General features: G+C 40.3%; 1 protein-coding gene across 3 annotated transcripts in view; it reads left to right on the plus strand.

Annotated features, from left to right (window-relative positions):
- Positions 1–3872, plus strand: part of LOC143293489 (inositol polyphosphate-5-phosphatase A-like) — a 75452-nt gene extending 71580 nt beyond the window's left edge. For 2 of the 3 annotated variants that reach the window (XM_076604386.1, XM_076604387.1), the window contains one exon: positions 76–3872. In XM_076604386.1, coding sequence (XP_076460501.1) covers positions 76–233 — 158 coding nt within the window. In that variant the 3' untranslated portion in view covers positions 234–3872. The remainder of the gene's footprint in view (positions 1–75) is intronic. The other variant, XM_076604385.1, reaches the window with a different exon arrangement.
- The last annotated feature ends 13456 nt before the right edge of the window (positions 3873–17328 follow it).

Below are 17328 nucleotides of genomic sequence, written 5' to 3' on the forward strand. Positions count from 1 at the left end.
TTGTCATGAAGTTCCCTCTCAAAGAGCAGTGTCGGGGTTTTATGCTGACCGACAAGCATCCATGTGTGTGTGCAGCCCCGACACCAAAGGCTGAGTTATCCCCCCTGCCCGGCACCAGTGACATCATCATTCCCAGCACCCAGGTGAAGATCTCGGAGGTGGACACAACTCGCTACATCCACATCCGTCAGGGACACAGCTCTACACGCGTCTTCCGGGAAACCTCTGTATGACGGCTGCCCCCACTCCCATCCACCCCTCCCTGTGCCATTCCCCCCCCCATACCTGTTACCCTCCAGGCTTCCTTGGGCAGGGTCAGCCTGTGGTGTTGCTGCTGGTCTGAAGGTTCTGCCTCTTTGGAGCCCTACCTCCATAGCTTGGCAGTCAGCAGCCTGTCTCTTCCTCCCCCTTCACCCCCTGTTGTGTGTCATTAGGGCTTCAGCCAGCTGCTTCCAGTGCTCTTCTGTGTGTAGTCCTTGAAGGGACTGGTTTCCGGGGTAGGTAAGGCAAGGAAAGGTTCTTTGGCAGATCTTCTCTGTGATGAAAAATGGAGCTTTAAGTCTGTGCTTGTGGAAGGTGGGTTCGTGAGGTTTCCTGGTGATGAGTTTCACAGAGAGGTTGTGAGTTCCACATAGGTTTTGGATGGTTGGCTTTAAACTCTTGCATGATCTCAACACCACTGAATATAATATTGTCATTCCCTCTCTTACAATGAGCCTGAAGGCAAATTTCTGTACACTCTGTGTTTCAGACATTAAGAGGATTGACTGATTGATTGATTATTTCTTCTTTTCTCTTTTTCTGCAGCTGTAGACAGTTTTCTGATTCAGATTTTCTTGGCATTTTGCTACTTTTACGTGTTTAGTAGGTGATTCAGTAGATAATGATCACTGGAGGGGTTAGAAATTTATTTACGTGCTTCCTTCAGCATTTGAATTTTAACGCTGATGCTTTTCTCTTTTCATACATATTGTTCCTTTGATATGTAAAAGAATTCGAGAGAGCTGATTGATGTTTTTTTCTTTGCAGCTTTTTTTTCATATCATGAAAATGTAGCATCATCCAGTGAGTAAATAATTTAGTGTCTTGCACATCCAGTGTGTACAAATAGTTGAATAAATGCTGAAGAGTTGTGTCTTGTGAGTTCTCGGTCTAGCTGACAAGAGCTGCTCCAGTGAGGAATGATCAGTGGGTCCCCTAAAGGGCTTGTGTCACGCTTTTCCAAAGGTAGCGTTTTTCTTTGCCAGTGCTTTCTGTTGCCCTGGTTCTTTCCTGTGTCTGGGTCTGTGGACCTGTTCCTCGATCAGTGTTACTGAACACAACCCCTTCCCCCCTTTTCTCCCCCTTTCCTACCTGTAACCTGTCGATGTCCACTACACCAGTTCTTGCCCCATGACCCATGTTGCTGACCCCTACACCTGTCCCCCTCCAACCCTCCACCCACACCCCTCCTCCACGCCTACCTGCTATGTTCCGTGGCACCCAGACAGACAGTGCGTGCAGTTACCTGGGTCCAGTCGTGTGTACTTGGCAGCTTCACTTAGTCCCGACAGACAGGAGTGATGATGAAGAGAGGGCTGTGTGGACAGGGATGTGTGTGGAGTGATTTGACAATTGGTGAATTGCTTCCAATATGCTGATTCTCGGTGTTGTCTCCCCCTACTCCCCCTCCCGGGGATTTTCAGTTTTGTGGGAAGCTCCACAAAATCCCCCCTATCACTGGTTTTCTTTTCTTTTCTCCTTTCTCTCTGCCTGTGGTCACTGATTTCCAAGTCTCTCTTGACGTGAGTGTATATTGTGCAAGGTATGGTGTACAGTGCTGGATGGGGCATGAGACCTATTTCACAGGAAGAAGACAAGCGGAAAGAGGGCTGTGACAGTGTGTGCGTTGTGTTGTGCCCTGGCCAGACGTGTAATGTATTATGGATAGTGGTGTGTGTGTGTGTGTGTGTGTGTGTGTAGGAGGGGTGGTGGGGTTGGTGATGCCCCTTCTGTGCTCCTCCCCGAACACTGGGGACATTGACAGTGCTTAACTTCAGTGTTGAATCCTGTATTGACTGACAGCAGTGAGCACATGGCATAGTCGGTTGACCTGTTTTTTTGTGTTCTTTCAAGTCCTTTTTTTTTTTCATCGTATTATTGTTGTAGCTTTACTGCTATGTCTGAGAGAGGGAGGGATAGCTTTATCACCGTGTGTGTAGGAGAGCAAGAGAAAGAGAGAGTTAGCTTTACTGCTGTATGTGTTTGTGAAAGGTAGGAAGAATAGCTGTTCTGCTATGCATGTGAGAGAGCTAGAGAGGGATGGTTGGATAGATAGCTTTTCTGCTCTGTGTGTGTGAGAGGGAGGGAGGGAGGGATAGGTAGCTTTACTGGTGTGAGAGAGAGGGAGGGAAGTATAGGTAGCTTTACTGCTGTGTGTGAGAGAGAAGGGAAGAATATGTAGCTTTACTGGTCTGTGAGAGAGAGAAAGAGAGAAATAGATAGCTTTACTGCTGTGAGAGAGAGAGAGAGGGGGAGGGATTGATAGTTTTACTGCTCTGTGAGAGAGAGGGAGGGAGGGGTAGATAGCTTTACTGCTCTGTGTTGATGGGAGGGAGGTATAGTTTTGTGTGTGTGTGAGAGAGAGACAGAGATGGAAGGATATAGCTTTACTGCTGTGAGAGAGAGGAATCAATAGCTTTACTGCTGTCTGTATATGTTGGAGAGAGAGAGAGAGGCTGCTGTATTTGCATGAGAGTGAGTTAGAGAGAGAGGTTGGTGGTGATAGTTTTACTGCTCTGTGTGTATGTAAAGCGAGAGAGAGAGAGATTTGACCTGTTGGAAGTGAAAGGCATCAGAATGATGATTAAGATTTTACGCTGTATTTCTTTTTTTCCTCTCCGATGTTGCTATTTGCTGAACTAAAGTGTATTCCACAGCACCTTTGTTCATATGTATTTGCTCTTAACAGCTCTGATATTGCAGTCCCTGCTCTCATGTTTGTTATCTCTTGCAACATTTTGATACCAAATGGAGAAGAAAAAACGCCATTACTTCATCATATTATTCACCATCACCATCTTATACTGCTGGTGTATTTTCTGTTATTGCAGTTTGTCAGGATAAGGAAAAAGGATAGGGAGCAGCAACATGATTATACTGTGCCAGATTGACTGACAAGGAATCTCTAAGGATAAGGAATGGTACACATGATTGTTATGATGATATAGTACCAGAGTAATGGACAAGATTCACTGCCGATTGAAAAAGGATTCTGTTGGTATGAAAGACGAGCAGGATTCCTCTGCACATGGCCATGCTTAGCATTGCAGAGTTTCAGTGTCGATGTGATATAGAGCATGAGGACTGATTCATACACACTGCACCACATCTGCTGTTGAAAAAATAAGGCAGTACAAATCGGGCACAAGTGAAGTATGTATCAGCCATGCAAGGGATTTTTGCCCCACTAACACTGGTTTACTTCTTTGTTACACAACCAGCATCAACTTGCTGATGATTGTTGTTACAGTTGGTGCCAGCTGGGTTTTCTGTGTTTCCCAAACCCATTGAACAGTATGTATTTGATCTGCATCTATATACACACACGCTAAGGGGGTTCAGGCACCAGCAGGTCTGCACTTCTGTTGACCTGGGAGATTGGAAGAAATCTAAAATCTAGTCTCATTCTCATTATGTCTTGATTTTAGTCTTTAGATATGAAAGGAAATGAATAGTTTTGAGTTGAATGCCCTTGTTTCCTTCTGAGATTGTGAAAACCAAGGCGAACCTATTTTGGTCTTATTGTAGCAGAACAGGCTTAAAAAGCATAAAAGATGCACAAATGAGAGGAGTTTAGATTGCACATGATCTAAACTCTTTTTGTGTGTGTGTTGTGTGTGGACACATGTCACAGCTTTTAATCTGGTCTTAAAAGAAAAGTAGTTTCATAAATGTCAGTTTAGATGTGACTGAAAAGAGCAGTTTTATGTTTCTGTTTCGATGAATATGCTGGTAAAATATGTGTAACTGTATTGATGAGCAGGATTCCTGTATGTATTATCATAAGCATATTTATTATCAAGGCCTTTATTTTGATGAATGCAGCTTTAGTGAAGAGAAACCCAGTTTTTAATCTCATATATTTTAGATGACTTGTTTTAAAATGAAAAATACATGCTGAGACCAAAGGAGAATGTCAGTGAATCCAGGTGCGTTACTGTGAAGTGAAGAGAAAGATTTGATTGCCCATCGTGGAACTGGACAGTCACAGTACACTTTGTAAACTCTGTGGTCAGCTGAGACAGAACAAAGGATCCACTGCTCTCAGGAAGAGAGTGTACATTACTCTTGTTGTTGTTGGTTTTAAGTGGTGGTACCATGCAGATTGTCAAGTTGTTGTTTTTTGGTTTTTTTTCCCAGATTTAAAAAATAGTCACCTGGCAATTTTTTGAACATGTTCAATGGGCATTTTTCAAAACTGATTTATCACTTGACTGTGTTGTGTTTATGTATCAGTGTTGTATGTGTGGTTAAGTCAGATGTGGGAAACAAAAAGAAATGACATAAGATTGGGTTTAGTCGTTTCAACAAAAGAGCCAAAATGACATAAGATTGGGTTTAGTCATTTCAACAAAAGAGCCAGATTGCCATATAGTGTTTGTATAATAGGTTCCATCTTTATGTTTCTTCTGCTAGGCAGGTCTTTGACTCCATCAGGCCAGCTTATATATCAAAATCATACAAGTTTTGTTTTGTTTATATTTCTATAATTGTTACTCAGTACATAGACAAAAAAGAGTTCATTTTAGACTTCGGTTTGTTTAGAAGACATGTAATATATTTAAGTGCTATGCAATTAGCATAACTATTTATACAGATTTGTTCAATAGCATGAACTAAGAAAAAGAAAGTCATTTGAAGTGTAACATCAGAAGTGATTTTTGGCACTGTTTCCTAGGAAGGTATTAAGAAGTGTATGAACCAGTTCTGAAAGCAGCTGATGGGAAAGTTTCCAGTTGAAGCTTGCTTAATTGATAAAAGCACTGTGGAGAGAGAGAGAATTGACAACAGGTACAGTACACAGTAGTGTGTTCCATTCACATGGATGGGACTGACTGGTTTTTGTAATACAGGAACGTCTGCAGCCACAGTCCAGGGGCTGCTTAACTGAAGTGTATATTAAATGAAGTGTGTGTCTTAATACCAAAACAGTGTAAAATAAAGGTGAAAAAATCCCCACCAAAACGCCAATGCTGCAGTCTGTTCAATGCAGAAATTCTCCCCATGTGTTCTTTATCTTCTGTAGGCAGAAGCGAAGAGCAGAGTCTAACAAAGGTAATATGTATCTGTGCATTCACAGCGTGATATTGTCCTTGCAGCCTGCTGGAATGTTTGAGACAGGACCCCTCCTGCACGGACGCCTGTCATTTACTGGATGCTCAGCAACAGAAATGAATAGTGATGCTAAGCTAGAGGAACACCTCACAGTCAAACAGTTCCGTAAAGATAAAAAAAAAAAAAAAAAAAAAGTTATCTACATGACTCATTTTGCTGTATATTGTCTTGCATGCCCTTGCCTAAATTCTTTTTTTTTTTTTTTCACATATATATACTTTTGCCTATGTTTCCCACATTCCACCTGTTTTTATCTTGTTTAGACTGCTCAGATTTATTTTGTGGATGCAATAAATCCCCTCTCAGTCTCCTCTCTCCTAGAACTTATCCTTGACTGTTTGATCCATTTCAACTCTGATATCCACACTGATCAAAGGTTCTGTTTATTTATTGTTCAGATATTGATGCAGTAGATTGTTCAACACTGTAGAGTGGCCCGTTCACCCTCTTTCATTTTGTTTCATGAAAATTATTTTGTATGTTCTTACTGAACTATTTATCAATCAACGACAGTTTTGGTATTGTCATTGTCAGATATTTGATGTCTTTCCATCCACAAGACACATTTTGGGAATGAAGCCTCATCAATGGTTATGCTGCTCATCTTGCAGGGTGTAGTAGAGGTTTAACTTCTGGGGGGGGGGGGGGGGGGGGGCCACAAAATAGCAGTCATAAAATAAAACCAAGCATTTTTGCCAGTATGATTAATATGATGATGCACATACATTCACACACAACGGGAATAAGTTTTTGTTTTTTTATTTGTTTATACTTGATCTATTTTCTAAATTTTCTTAAGGTTGTAAAAACCATAGTGTGTTCATTCAATACAGGGTACTGTTGATATATGTATATATACATATATATATGTATATACATGTATCTGTATTTCAAATATCTGTAAAAGGCATGTTGGAAAGTCATTTATTAGGGGTTTTTTTTTTAAGGTGGGGTGGGGGGTTCTTTTTAGCTTTCTTTTTGCTTGGTCTTCTGATTCATGGTGTTAGCATAGTGTCGAAAGAGAGACAATCTGGCAGTCATTTAAATGAATTTGACTTCCCAGTTTTTGTTTTTTTTTGTTTTGTTTTTTGTTGCTCATGCCTTGTCAGCTGTGATATACAGCTGTTAGGGGGGGAAAGTTTAAAATGTAATCTCATATTTTAGATGAAAAAAAAGTTAAAAGTGTAATCTTTGTAAATCATGTTTAAAAAAGACGATAACATTTGGGAAATGAACTTTTATGATCAAGCTTTCTTTTATTTTAATATTTGTGAATGAGCACATTTAGAAAACAAACTGTAAAAAGTATATGATTGAACTTTTAAAGTGCAATCTTTATAAATTAAGATACACTTGATACTTTTCAAGTTGCACTTGCATGTACAGAAAATTATTAAAGATCTGTTGCAAAAGAAGGGTGTATAACAGAGGGTATAAATTGAAATTTCATGTAATCTTTGCAGTGTTGTTATTGTATGATGCATAATCAGTTGGAGTAAGAAAAAAACAACAGATGTTTGTATATATGCTGCAAGATGTTTTTCCATTGACTGTAATAATCTGAATATTGTCAGTTGTGTGTTTAGCTGGTTTTATACTCTTGGTGATATTTGTATGTGATTGATAAGAGCTGTGTGTAAATATAATGTTTCATATGTGCATTTGTGTAGCACTCTTTATATGAATCTGTATTTCTCTTTAATTTGTATTATATGTATATTGGTCAGGGCAGGGGAAAGCAGGGGACGCAAAGAATTTAGGGTTCATTTTGTTACATGCAAACAACTAAATTTTTGACTGACTTGTTCAGTGTATTTACTGATATTCGTGCAATCTATATGAAAAAAGAGTTTGTTTTTTATAATCACCAACTGGTATAAATGATTATTGCTCAGTTGAAATCTGTATACAGTCTTGTTTATTTATTCAGTGTTGTGATGGCTAATTGGCTCACTGTCTGTGTTGTGTGGAGAGGGGAAAAGAACCTGCCATTTCTAACAGTTCACAGCTTTATCATACTCAGTTTCCCACTCCAGCATAGCTGCATGCAAATGGACAGTATACTCATACAGCAGCCACACCCTGTGTCCATACTATCATTTTCAGGACGCTTTGACAAAACAAGGTAATTCCTAAAAAAAAAAAAAAAAGAAAAAAAAAAAATGTTTTTTTGTAATCAGGTGGTGCAGATGTTGGAAGTATTTATGATTTCATATGTTCTTTCTTTGTTTCAGCACAATCCTTTTCTGTGAGTTTTTGTTTCATATTTGAAACTGGGATGCTTGCACAATTGAACATTGATGGTATAGCTTTCTCAGCTTGGTGGAGTCATTTGGGAACATTTTAACAAGAATATCTTGAAGTGGTTTAATTTGGTTCACTTGGAGCTTCATGTTGACAGTGTGAAATCCTGTGAGAAGCGGTGGACAGAAGCTTAGGTACTCAAAGAAGCCACAACAGCTTGATTCAAAAACAGCTGGAATCATAGAGCTGGATGGTAAGCTGGTAGATTCAAGATTGGCCAGTCTAAATGTGCATTAATCATATCACAGATTTTCATAAACCGACTCTGAAACCAAACCTGGCAGTCATGCTTTTTAGTGGATTTTTGCAGCTTTCTCTAATTCCACTAGGAGCCAAGTGACCAGCTGAAAAGACTGGAAAGAGTTCCTATCAGATTTTGCACACAAAAACTAATGTTTATTATTAGAAAACTTTCATGAAAAACTTCTTTACCAATTGGCCTGGTTGGAATCTGAAATATTTCACTCCAATTTTTTTTTAGGGAATGGGAATGTTTTACCCCAAAGATCGCAAAATTCAAAAAGGTTCTTTTTTTTTCCTCCTCATTGATTTCCTTTTTTTTTTTTCTCTCTTTCTCTTTTAATTAGAATATCCCTTGAAATTAGTAAGACTTTATAGAAAAAAAAAAGGTTTTTGGCTGTGGCAGTGTTACTTTTACATCTTTTACATCTGCGTTATTTGTGAATAACGACAAATTTTTTTTTTTGTTACCTTCAGTGTGTTTGTAGCTTTCTGTCCACAGTGTTTTCAGTCTTTGGTGAGCAGGGGATGGGGTAGGCTGGGAACATTTTCTCTTGTGATGATTATTATATTCTGCAGCAGTTGTGACTTATCTTTTCAGAGAAAGCTCTGGAAGTTTTCTCAGTTTCTGCTGTTGCACATGTGCGTGTGTGTGTGTGCATTCAATGAGATCCACCACATTGTAGCTCTCATTGGTGAAGTGACTTGTTCATAACAGACTATCATAAATGTTTTGATGTATACCACGTTATACACTTTTATTTGTACTTTTACTAATTCTTGGACTCTCAGTGGTATCTGTACATGTTTCTCTCTGTGTACTTGATGGTGTTATGCAAGCATGTGTGATATGAACGTTTCTGGAAGGTATGAGGTTTCATTATCAGCCACCATTCTTGACTTCAACTTCCCAAATTGTTGCTTCATTACAACACCTGCAAATCAACATGGTGATCATGAAAGGGAATTGAGTCATTAGAATCGATGAAAAGAGGTAGTGTTGTGTGTTTTAGAGCCATTGCTTGTTTGGCAAGATGTGATCCCCCTCACCACTGTACAACCCCTTCCTCCACACGCGCGTAAAATACCCGTCATGGGATTTTTTTTTGGAGGGTGGGGGGCGGGTGTGTGTGTGTGGGGGGGGGGGGGTATATAAATGTGCAGTTCGTTTTGAAGCTTCAGTGTTAAGATTTTCTGGGATGGTTATGGTAAGTTAACTCCATTGACTATCTTTGATACTCATGAAGGCATGATGATAATTGGGGGGGGGGAATGCCGGTATAAATATATATATATATATTTGGCAGGTGTTGTTAATTGTTCAGACTATCCTCCTCCCTTCCTCCACTTGGTGGTCCTCCACTTGGTGGTCAAAACAAGTTTTATTGACTTGGTTTTGTTGGAGTGTGGAGTTATATGAAAAGTTGGAGAGAGATAGTTTAACCTTCTAATGTTTGTACCTGCCTTGTGTGTGTGTGTGTGAGAGAGAGAACGATAATTGATAACTGTTTTGAACAACAGTTCCTTTATGTAATCTTTTCCTAGGGCTGTGGGTGGGTATCTGAATTGACATCAGGGTGAAGATAGGGAGTACAAGATTAAGCTATGTGTGGCGTTAATGTGAGTGCATGCATGCCTCTGTGTGTGTGTGTGTGAGCTGTTGGAAGTACTACACTGCAAAAGTACATGTTTACAGCATGGTATTTACTTTTGGGGGTTGAGGGGGCATTTATTTTGCAGTCTTTTTTTTACTCCTGTCTTATTTCTACATTGTTCTGTACCATTGGCATTAATGTTCATTGTTATAGCCATGTGATAGAAGCCAAAAAATTATAGAATGCAAAATATTGTGAAAAGAAGGGTTAGCAAATGAATCTTTTTAGAAAACGGTGAATTTCAGTGACAGTTTGTTGTTGTTTTGGAGCGGGGAAGGCGGCTGCGAGGAACATGTCCATATTCCCAGTATCATTAGTCCCCATGTCACTTATCTCATGAGTGACTGACTGATTTTGTGATACTGGAAAGTGTGCAACAAGGATCCAGGGGCTGCTTAACTGGCACATTTCTGAACATGAAAGTAAAGTAAAATAAAGGCCACTTAACTGAAGTGCTTGTCTTAATACCAAAAGAAAGTAAGATGAAGATCACTTTATAACTGAGGTGCACATTTTAATACTGAAGCATTGTGAAATAGAGGTGGGGAAACTTAAAAAAAAGAGTTCACTTTTATGCCAAGTGGGGCATTCAAAGAGCAAACGATGAATAAGATACCAACCATCAAAACAATGACAATTTACTAGCTGCTGGGTGTTGCTCATCATTTTTCATCATCTGTTTTGGTGTGGGTGAAAGGAAAGGAAAGGACTGAAGAGTGTGAAGCCTTCACAGTCACTGGCACTTTTGTTGTCTGTGTTCACAGTATCTAGACCTTGACCCAGGCTTTCTTCTGCACTCAGGTTGCACAGTAGTCATCAGCTGTGTTCAGATCATACCTTTTGCATGTGCGAGTGTGTATGTGAGAGAGAGAAAATGTATGTACTTGTTTGTGTGTGTACTGCACTTTCCACTGTCACTTGTTTGAGTTTGTTGTCATTCTGGCAGGCCCAGAAATAAATGGTCAAAACAGAGTGTGTGTTTCAAACTGGGGTTGCGAGCAAGTACTGTAGCAAAGACGAACCATATGATGTGTAAATCAAACATTGATGCGTATTTAGTTTGTGCATATAAATTTACATGATTTTTAACATTTTTGGCTTTTTAAAAAATCATGTTCCAATGCTTGCACTGAGATGTGTCAGCTGTGTGTCATTTTTCTCCCAGTAGACGCATTGGTCTATGAGGATTCATTGTGGTTCTTGTATTGTGTAATGAAATGGGACATTTGTTTTTCTATCTATTGCACACACACGTAGCTAGCTCACCCAAAGTGTAATCATCATTACCCCAGTTATTACTTTAAAATTATCCTGTAGAGGTGTATGCCTTTCTCCGGTCGAAGGGAGGCAATGTGTTTGTCTACCTTTTGTCTGGAAACTAATAAACCAGCAGACATTTACATAGATGTGCTTGTTATTTTCTGTGAAATGTGATGGCATGAAAGAGAGAGAGGGTGTTTTTTTTGTTTTTTTTTCCTCATTAGCATCAGCAGTGAGGCTGGTTTCCAGTCCAGTGCCTCCTGTTGCCTTCCATTTCCTGGAAGTTGCAGGCAGCACTAATGTTGGCTGACCCTGACAGGGGTTATGACTGAGTTTGTTTCTGGCTCCCTCTGTTGATCTAAGTTGTCCATTGTTAAGAAATCCATCCGCCAACAGACAGTCCACTTTAATAATGCTGCTGCTGGTGATACTGCAGGTTGACGTTCACACATACTGGACAGGAAGCATGTGGCGTTTACAATATAGGTTATACATTTATACCTGTATGCATTCATTTCTGGCAGATCATAAACCAACCTTGGAAACATGAAACTCGCTAACACACACACACACACACACACACACACACAGAGCAGACGTTGAAGAAGCACATTTGTCATTAACATTGTTACAGTCCTTCAGGGGTTTCCCATGTATCCCCACACTTTCGCAAACTGTCTAACGTCCAAACAGCACACACACGAGACAAAACAGTTCAGCTCGATTCCATACTGCAAATCACACAATTTCAAAAGATACGTAATAACTCCAAACAAAATTAGCCCCTCCCCCACCCCTAACGGTAACAACCTCTCACTTTTCATAATCCCCAAACATCACACATAATGTCAAAGAATGTTGAGACACAATGTGCGACACTGATTCTGTTTGATCATATTCATATTGACTGGAAAATTTAAATGAGTGTCTAGTCACCGAGATCCCTTGTTGTGCAGTACGCACTTGGCGCACTGAAAAAGAAACCATGACAACGAGAATGTCCTCTGGCAAAAATTCTGTAGAAGAAAATTACTGTTATAGGTACACAAATATATATGCCTTCGTTGCCTGCGAAAAGTTATATGTGAAACTTTGGCCGCCAAAACATGAAATAAGGGGTGAGAGAAGGGGGCACAGGTGGGGTGTAGAAGGTGCTGGGCATATTGGGAGGGAGGGGGAGAAACACCTAACCTCACTTTCGCGGACAAAGATTCTGTTCGAATTGAAAATCCACATCACGTATATTCCATGATTATACATAACGCTTCTCAACAGGCCCTCTTCATCGACGGAAATCGTTTCGAACACAATCCTTGCATGACGACTAGTCGTGTGTACATTCTTCCCACTCCACATAACGGGTTATGACCAGTGTATGGTAAAACAGACGTTGGGATTTACTTCTTGCATATGACATAGACATCGCTTCCTGGGAAACTGATGCCCTTGACCGCTCTCGCTGGAGGATGCTGTGCTCTAGTGGCATAAAGACGTTTGAAAACAAGAGAAAAGGCCATTAAGGAGAAGCGTGAGCGAAGGAAGCAGGGCTCAACTTCTGAAGACGTTTTCCCTTGCAACACCTGTGGGAAGTGCTGTGCATCCAGAATCGGCCTCTTCTCCCATATGGGGACACACACCGACAGATAAGCCTGCCTGCCTACTCATCCGTCGGTCCGACGGGAGACTCCATCATGTCCAAGTTCCACCACGTTTTAGAAACGCACACACAGAGATCCTCGTCGCTCAGACTGAGGGATATGCAACTCATTCATTATGAATTGTCCACTCCATGTTTGAAAACAGTTTACAATGTAAATAACGAGGCTGAAGAATAGTGAGTTCACAGTTTTCTTTCTTTCATTTTCTTCTTTTTTCCATCCACGTGCATTCACTCTCGTCCTCGTTCTGCACATTTGATTCATTCACCTTGTATCAAGTGAGTATTTTTTCACTTGTGGTATCAAACGATTATTTGTTGGAAATGAGGGCTTTCGAAAACAACAACAACAACAACAAAACACACACACACACAAACGCCACCTCGTTCGAACAGAAAGAAACATCCAGTATCAATATCAAAGAGTGAAAATATATTAACTACCATTACCACTACCACCACTGTCATCTTAACCCCCCTTCCCCCTTCACATACACACACATCGGCAAGCGGAAAATCGATAAAGAGACGATGTAAACAATTTGGAATTCCTCGCCTGGTATCACACACTGATTTACAACACATCGTGGCATTCTTTACTTATGTATCAGGACTGAGAAACTGTAGAACTAAAGATCGATCCCTTGGAACAAAAATGAAAATGACAAACAAGTGAACAAATACAAAAATATAGAAAAGAAAATTACGCACAAGTAGAGTCATCTTTATGTATAAGAACTTAGGTCGTGCCTCTGACACGGACCGTTCCTTTTGCCAGAGGTTTAAAAAAAATCCCAACTAACCTGAACACGAACAATTACATATGATATACAAAATCACGTATAACAGGCATACAAACCAGAAATTATCAACGGGCAACTCCTACGTCCAACGGGGGAAAAAAAAGAAGAAGAAATATCCATTTTTTATCAAGTCCAGAATAAGAAAATAACATTCAATGCATTAAAAACAGCAACAACAAAAAACAACATAAATGGACCAGCATTGCAGAAAACGAGAAAGAAAGAAACGATAAAAAGAAAAGGGGGAAAAAAAGAAGAAAAGGCCAGAAACAAAGAGTGATAGAAAGGAGGAATTTTCTGGCGTAGACTGTCTCAAGGGTGGAGGATGCTGCTAATGACTGGAAGAGCCCTCTATATACCCATGGATGGTAAAATGACCAAGTTCACGAATGAACCAACCCACAAAACATTCTGTTCTCGGCTGGCATTTCCAGGATAATCTTGGCACTGCCTTGTCTGACCGTTCACTCAAGCACATTCAATCTCACACACACGCTGGCCGTGGACATGAGTAATGCAAAATTCACTGTACGATCATACCCTCAAAGGTGTACGTGCGCAAAAGCATAAGATAATTGCGCACGCACGCAATCACACGCACATACACACGCACACGCACGCGCGCGCGCAGCGCACACACAGTGACATAGACAGCGACACACACACACACACACACCGACGCACACGCCATCGACATATTCAGCTCTCATAAACTTAAATGAAATGTTCAGTTATATACATTTGAATAATTCTCTCTTGCACAAACACACACACACACACACACACTGGAGTTACTGGTGCTGTGTGTGTGTGTGTGTGTGTGTGTGTGTGTGTGTGTGTGTGTGTGTGTGTAGCGCGCGTGTGCGGGCGCGTGTGTGCATGTGTGGTTAACTCAAAAGTCTCATTAATTGTAACAATGCGACATCATTGTGTTGTGTTCAGTAAACCATTTCCGTGCGTTTTTGTTATGACGCTTGATTATTTCTTCTATGATACTCACATGTCGACAGTCATCAAACTGAAACGCGGACACAACGCACACTTTACGTAACTGTCAATCAGTCTGTCTGTCTACCCGCAAGCACGAACGTATGCAAAGGACGAGAGGTAGGAGGGAGAGAAATGGTGGGTGGTATTGATCAAAGTGTGACGGGAAGTGAGGAGGGAGTAGCGTAACGGGTGGAGGGTGCGGACCACATAAAGGGAACTGATGATCAAGGCCATGCACAGTGCATACAGACAATCACCGATTCTTACACGTCTCAAAATCACACTTACAGCTGTAGACTGTGTACACACTGGTAATGTCCTTGTCGATTACTCTTTGAGATTTGAACATTGTCACACGGAGTGGGTTGACTTCAACAGAAACCCTACTGAGCCATCGCAAATCATATCCTTTTTGATCAACCTTTCTTGATTATTCTTGATTATATAAAAGACCAACAGGAATAGAAATACTTTCTGGTAGCTGCTGTACCAGAATGCTGGTACTTTTCGTTGTAGCTAAAGTACCAGAATGGAAATTCGTCGATAAATAGTCGCAGTACTAGAATGCGAGCATTTTCATTGTGGCTATTGCATTACAATGATCGTGCGTTAATGGTAGCTGCGATGCTGGAATGCTAGCACTTTAATTCTAGTCACATTACTAGAATGGTAGTAGTCTAAGCTTATGGCAGTTCAGCGCTAGAATGCTAGCAGCCTACATAGAACGTAAAAGGCTATATCTATAATGGTTGCTGCTTCGAGCATGCCAGTACTTTCATCTTGCATGTATTACTCGAGTGGTAGTAGGTTTGTGGTAGTTGAAGTTCCAGAATACCAGTACTTTCATAGTCGATAATAGTGTGGTAGTTGGCTACGTTAGTTGCTGTATTAGAATGATAATGCTTTCATTGCAGCTGTTGTACTAGAATATGGAGGTACAGTTACTGTTCTGGTACCAGCGGCAAAACTACACCAGCGGAACAAACGACGGGAACTGCACTTGTTGAACAAAAACGCATTTCTCTCCCCTCGCTTCCATTGCAGGCTCGAATTCCGAATTCGCTAGAAAACCACGTTAATGTTTTATCGATGGTGAATCTTATTGTTGTATGTATTCACAAACAGTTCTTAAAAACCGTAGCTGTTAGATCAAAAGAAAATTCCTTGTCAAATTTAGGATACCTTTTTCTTTTTTCTTTTTTTTTACTTTCTTTTTTAATTTATTTTATTTTACATCTAATGATATATTTGAATTGATCTGTTTTGTAGCCTTATGTGGGCCAACATGTTAAAGCTGTTAAATTATGTACCCACCCATGTACCCACGCGCGCGCCCACACACACACACACACACGCTCCACACACACACACACGCGCGCGCGCGCTCCACACCAGCTTTGAATGAAACACGTCGAAGGGTATCAACCACCAGAGATCAAGGCACCTGAAGGACGACACAAACTGAAAGAACAATTCAATGAGAAGAAATTAGGCGACAGTGACAAACAATGTCTTACACGGTTCATCTCTGTCGGTTTCAGTTTCAGTTTCAAGAAGGCGTCATTAAAAAAAAGAAGAAAAAAAGAAAGAAAAAAGCCTGACCTGAGTATGAACACAGCACGCTGCATAGTGAGGCCTTTGACGACGCGATTCCAATGACGCTTTCTGTTTTCCTGGCTTATGTCTGGGTCAGGCATTTGCTCCATGTTTTTTTTTTCTCTTTAAAGCAGATGTGTAGAGCATATAGATATATGCCTGGCCTACACATAAACACACTAAATCGTCCTTTGTCGATGGGATTCTAATGACGCTTTCTGTTTCGCTGGTTTATGCAAAAGTCAGGAATCTGCTCCATCTTCAAAGCAGATGTGGTGTAGCGTATATGGATCAGTCTGCACTCTTTGACACCTCCTTGAAAATGGGAAGTAAAACTTAACATACTTTTTTCTCCCGTGCATATGTTTAATTTTGGTGGTATCAAATAAGAACGTCACAACACTTCACCAGAAATAATAATCAGCTCTTGTTTTCTGGCCACCATGTCCACTGTTCCGCACTGGCGAGTTCAGTAGTGTTCCATTTCTGATATTTGGATATAAGCACTGACTGCACCATTTCCATGGAGTCAATCAAGGTGGGGTAATGATGGATGGTAAACATGGGATTTAGTCCATATTGTGTGTTTTAGTACATGTGAGCAAAGCCATGTAACACTATTGACTGTAAGCTTTTTTTTTCTTTTTTTTTTTTAAATTTCTTATACAAAACTATACACACACACGCGAGCGCGTGCACACACACACACACACACACACACACACACACACACACACCATTTTTTACAGCCAGTCTCAGATGAGATGTTAAAGCAAGCGGACTGGATACGCTAAACCATATTAATTTTTGCTTTGAATTAACAGTAGAGAAAAGGGGGAGCAGACGGCAGATACCTGACTTAATTGGCATAGACCCAAAGCTCTGGATAGACCATGACAGACTACCGTAGGAATGTATAAATCAATAAACTAAAATGAAATGAATTATAAAGAAATAAAACAGCTGGGTTCATCAACGAGTCAATCAAAATGATATTGCGTCTTTTCCTTCCTAAAGTCAACACATTTTCCTGAGATGAACATATCGAAGCAGTATCTTCATCGAATCAGAGGTAGAATCTTCCTTCTTGATATCCGAATCTGTCATTTTGGTGATTGTTAAAAAGGGTGAGCAATGAACGCTTTAAAAATTGAGCACATTTTGTTTGACTGAGAATAAAGTAAGCTTACTATAACTACCGAAAACGTATTGCCGATTCAAATTCATCAATATACCTTTTTTCTCATTAAACTTTCAGCGTTGACACTGGCCAGTTATTGATGCACAGCGAAATCCGATTGGTATAAGAATTTTTTGTTTTTGTTTTTGTTTTTAAATAACTCTTTGCGATCTCTCTCTCTCTCTCTCTCTCTCTCTCTCTCTCTCTCTCTCTCTCTCCACCTGTTTCAACTTCCCCCTTCCTCTAACCCTCTTTTTATCTTTTGAT

The sequence above is a fragment of the Babylonia areolata genome, chromosome 19, assembly GCF_041734735.1.
Source record: "Babylonia areolata isolate BAREFJ2019XMU chromosome 19, ASM4173473v1, whole genome shotgun sequence".
Lineage (NCBI taxonomy): Eukaryota > Metazoa > Mollusca > Gastropoda > Neogastropoda > Buccinidae > Babylonia > Babylonia areolata.